The sequence below is a fragment of the Littorina saxatilis genome, linkage group LG8, assembly GCF_037325665.1.
Source record: "Littorina saxatilis isolate snail1 linkage group LG8, US_GU_Lsax_2.0, whole genome shotgun sequence".
In the NCBI taxonomy this organism is placed as follows: Eukaryota; Metazoa; Mollusca; class Gastropoda; order Littorinimorpha; family Littorinidae; genus Littorina; species Littorina saxatilis.
Window position 1 is genome coordinate 62,928,529 of NC_090252.1, and position 2,500 is coordinate 62,931,028.

A 2,500-nucleotide genomic window follows, 5' to 3' on the forward strand; every position below is an offset into this window, starting at 1 on the left:
CTCTGTCCCTAGCTCTGTCTCTCTTGTCTGTCTGTCTGTGTGTCTGCCTCCCCATACTTCCCTCCCGCCCTCCCTCCCTCCCTCCTTCTCACTCTCTCTCTCTCTCCCCTCTCTCTCCCCCCTCGCTCTCTCTCTCTTGCTCTCTCTCTCTCTTGCTCTCTCTCTCCCTCTCTCTCCCTCTCTCCCTCTCTCTCTTTCTCTCCCTCTCTCTCTCCATCTCTCTCTCTCTCTCTCTCTCTCTCTCTCTCTCTCTCTCTCCCGGGGCGGGGACATAGCTCAGTGGGTAGCGCGCTGGCTTTGTAGCCAGTTGGTCGCTATCAGCGTGGGTTCGATCCCCACGTTCGGCGAGAGATTTATTTCTCAGAGTCAACTTTGTGCAGACTCTCTTCGGTGTCCGAACACCCCCGTGTGCACACATGCGCACGAAATAGATCCCACGTTCACAGCGAAGGTCTCAGGGCTTGGAAAACACGAAGACACGCATGCATCATCTCTCGTCTCCGATTATCATGATCGTATTTCCATACTTTGACGAGACAAACCCAATGCTGGTGTGTCGAAGAAGACAGCCACAGCGGGCTTGTTCGAATCAAAGTATCACACCATATCTTCAACGTATTACCAATACCTGTCCCAATATAGACCAGTTGGTCTAAGAGGACGTTAAACCCTAATAGTCAGTCAGTCTCTCTCTCTCTCTCTCTCTCTCTCTCTCTCTCTCTCTCTCTCTCTCTCTCTCTCTCTCTCTCTCGTTACCTGTTTCAACTGTTCATCGTTGTCCAAGACTCGCTCTAACTGATCACAGCTGATGTAAGGCAGGAAGAGAGTTTTCTTGACAGTTATGCCAGGTCCGATGTCACTCACAAGGTGCCTCACCACTCTCTCCGACTTGTCCAGCTGCTTGACCGCTTGCTTCACCTTCTTAGCAAGGAAAGGATCGGCCGGAGGGTGTGTCTCGTTCGAGGCACCCTTTTTTTTCCCCACAGACTTGAGCTCTCCGATCAGAATGCCGTGCTGGCGGTGGATCAAAAGAAAGTCAAAATCGCCCTGACGATCTTGTGCTAAGTCTCTGGGTCGTGGGAGCTGTTTCGCGGCCGCGGCATAGGCAGGCTTGTTGAGGTAGCTGCCGAACTGTAGCTGAGACAGGATGAACATGGCCTCGTGACGACTGTCGCCAAGCTCCTGCAGGTTCAGCATCACGTGGTTCTGGGCAAAGTCATCCCGTATGTCGCTCTCCTGCACTCTTTCTGGCGCGAGATGTATCTGTGACAGTGACTCCTGGGTCCACATGCTGTGCTGTGATGGTGGGATGAAGTGGCGACGGGACGGGGGAGCTGTGTGCACAAGGGCGCCACCAGTCGGACAGTCTGGTAACACAAGCACGGGCTCACCGGTACCGGGTGCAGTGCCCCTGAAGTAGGGAACCCTGTTGAACTGTACCGGCGGCACACAGTAGGTACGGGTGAGAGCGTCAGGGTAGAGTGACGTCACGATCTGCCGCCAGTGGTCAGCCTGTGCCTGTTGCGTGTTTCTGACAGCCATGGTCTCGGGTTCAAACCTTCACTCAATGTTACCTGCGCGCTTTGTTGCTTTTGGGAACGACAGAGAGCCACCCTCGTTGTTCTGCTGGTTATGATCTTGTCTTTCTCCTAAACCCGGTTAGAGTATCAGTCTCTACACATGCCCTGCTTTACTGGTTATCACGCTCAGTGACAGAATTACGCACGTCTGGTTCCCCTATAGCTCATTGGGTAAATCTTCAGACAAAATGTTCCAGGTTTTCACCACACAACGTGTCATGCATGCAGAGTGTGGGGCGCTGTGTGTCACTGACCGAGGTCGGGTGTGGCTCGCTAACACGGCTCAATACGCATATATGTCACAGACAGGCTGACTACACTGTCACTCACACAAGTCAAGTTTTACAGACTGTCACTGACACAAGTCATTTCTCACAGACAGGCAGACTTCACTGTCACTGACACAAGTCAAGTTTCACAGACTGTCACAGACACAAGTCATTTCTCACAGACAGGCAGACTTCACTGTCACTGACACAAGTCATTTCTTACAGACAGGCTGACTTCACTGTCACTGACACAAGTACAGTTTTACAGACGGTCACTGACACAAGTCATTTCTTACAGACAGGCTGACTTCACTGTCACTGACACAAGTCAAGTTTCACAGACTGTCACTGACACAAGTCATTTCTCACAGACAGGCAGACTTCACTGTCACTGACACAAGTCAAGTTTCACAGACTGTCACTGACACAAGTCATTTCTCACAGACAGGCTGACTACACTGTCACTGACACAAGTCAAGTTTCACAGACTGTCACTGACACAAGTCATTTCTCACAGACAGGCAGACTTCACTGTCACTGACACAAGTCATTTCTCACAGACAGGCAGACTTCACTGTCACTGACACAAGTCATTTCTAGTTCTTTCTACGATGCTGGCTCTCTTTTGTACCAACAGTAGGGAAAAAACAA

General features: G+C 51.2%; 1 protein-coding gene across 1 annotated transcript in view; it reads right to left on the reverse strand.

Annotated features, from left to right (window-relative positions):
• The window catches only part of LOC138974105 (uncharacterized), a 6,903-nt gene extending 4,822 nt beyond the window's left edge, over positions 1 to 2,081 (reverse strand). Inside the window, exon 1 of the mRNA XM_070346799.1 lies at positions 757 to 2,081. Coding sequence (XP_070202900.1) covers positions 757 to 1,542 — 786 coding nt within the window. The 5' untranslated portion in view covers positions 1,543 to 2,081. The remainder of the gene's footprint in view (positions 1 to 756) is intronic.
• Positions 2,082 to 2,500: the final 419 nt, after the last annotated feature.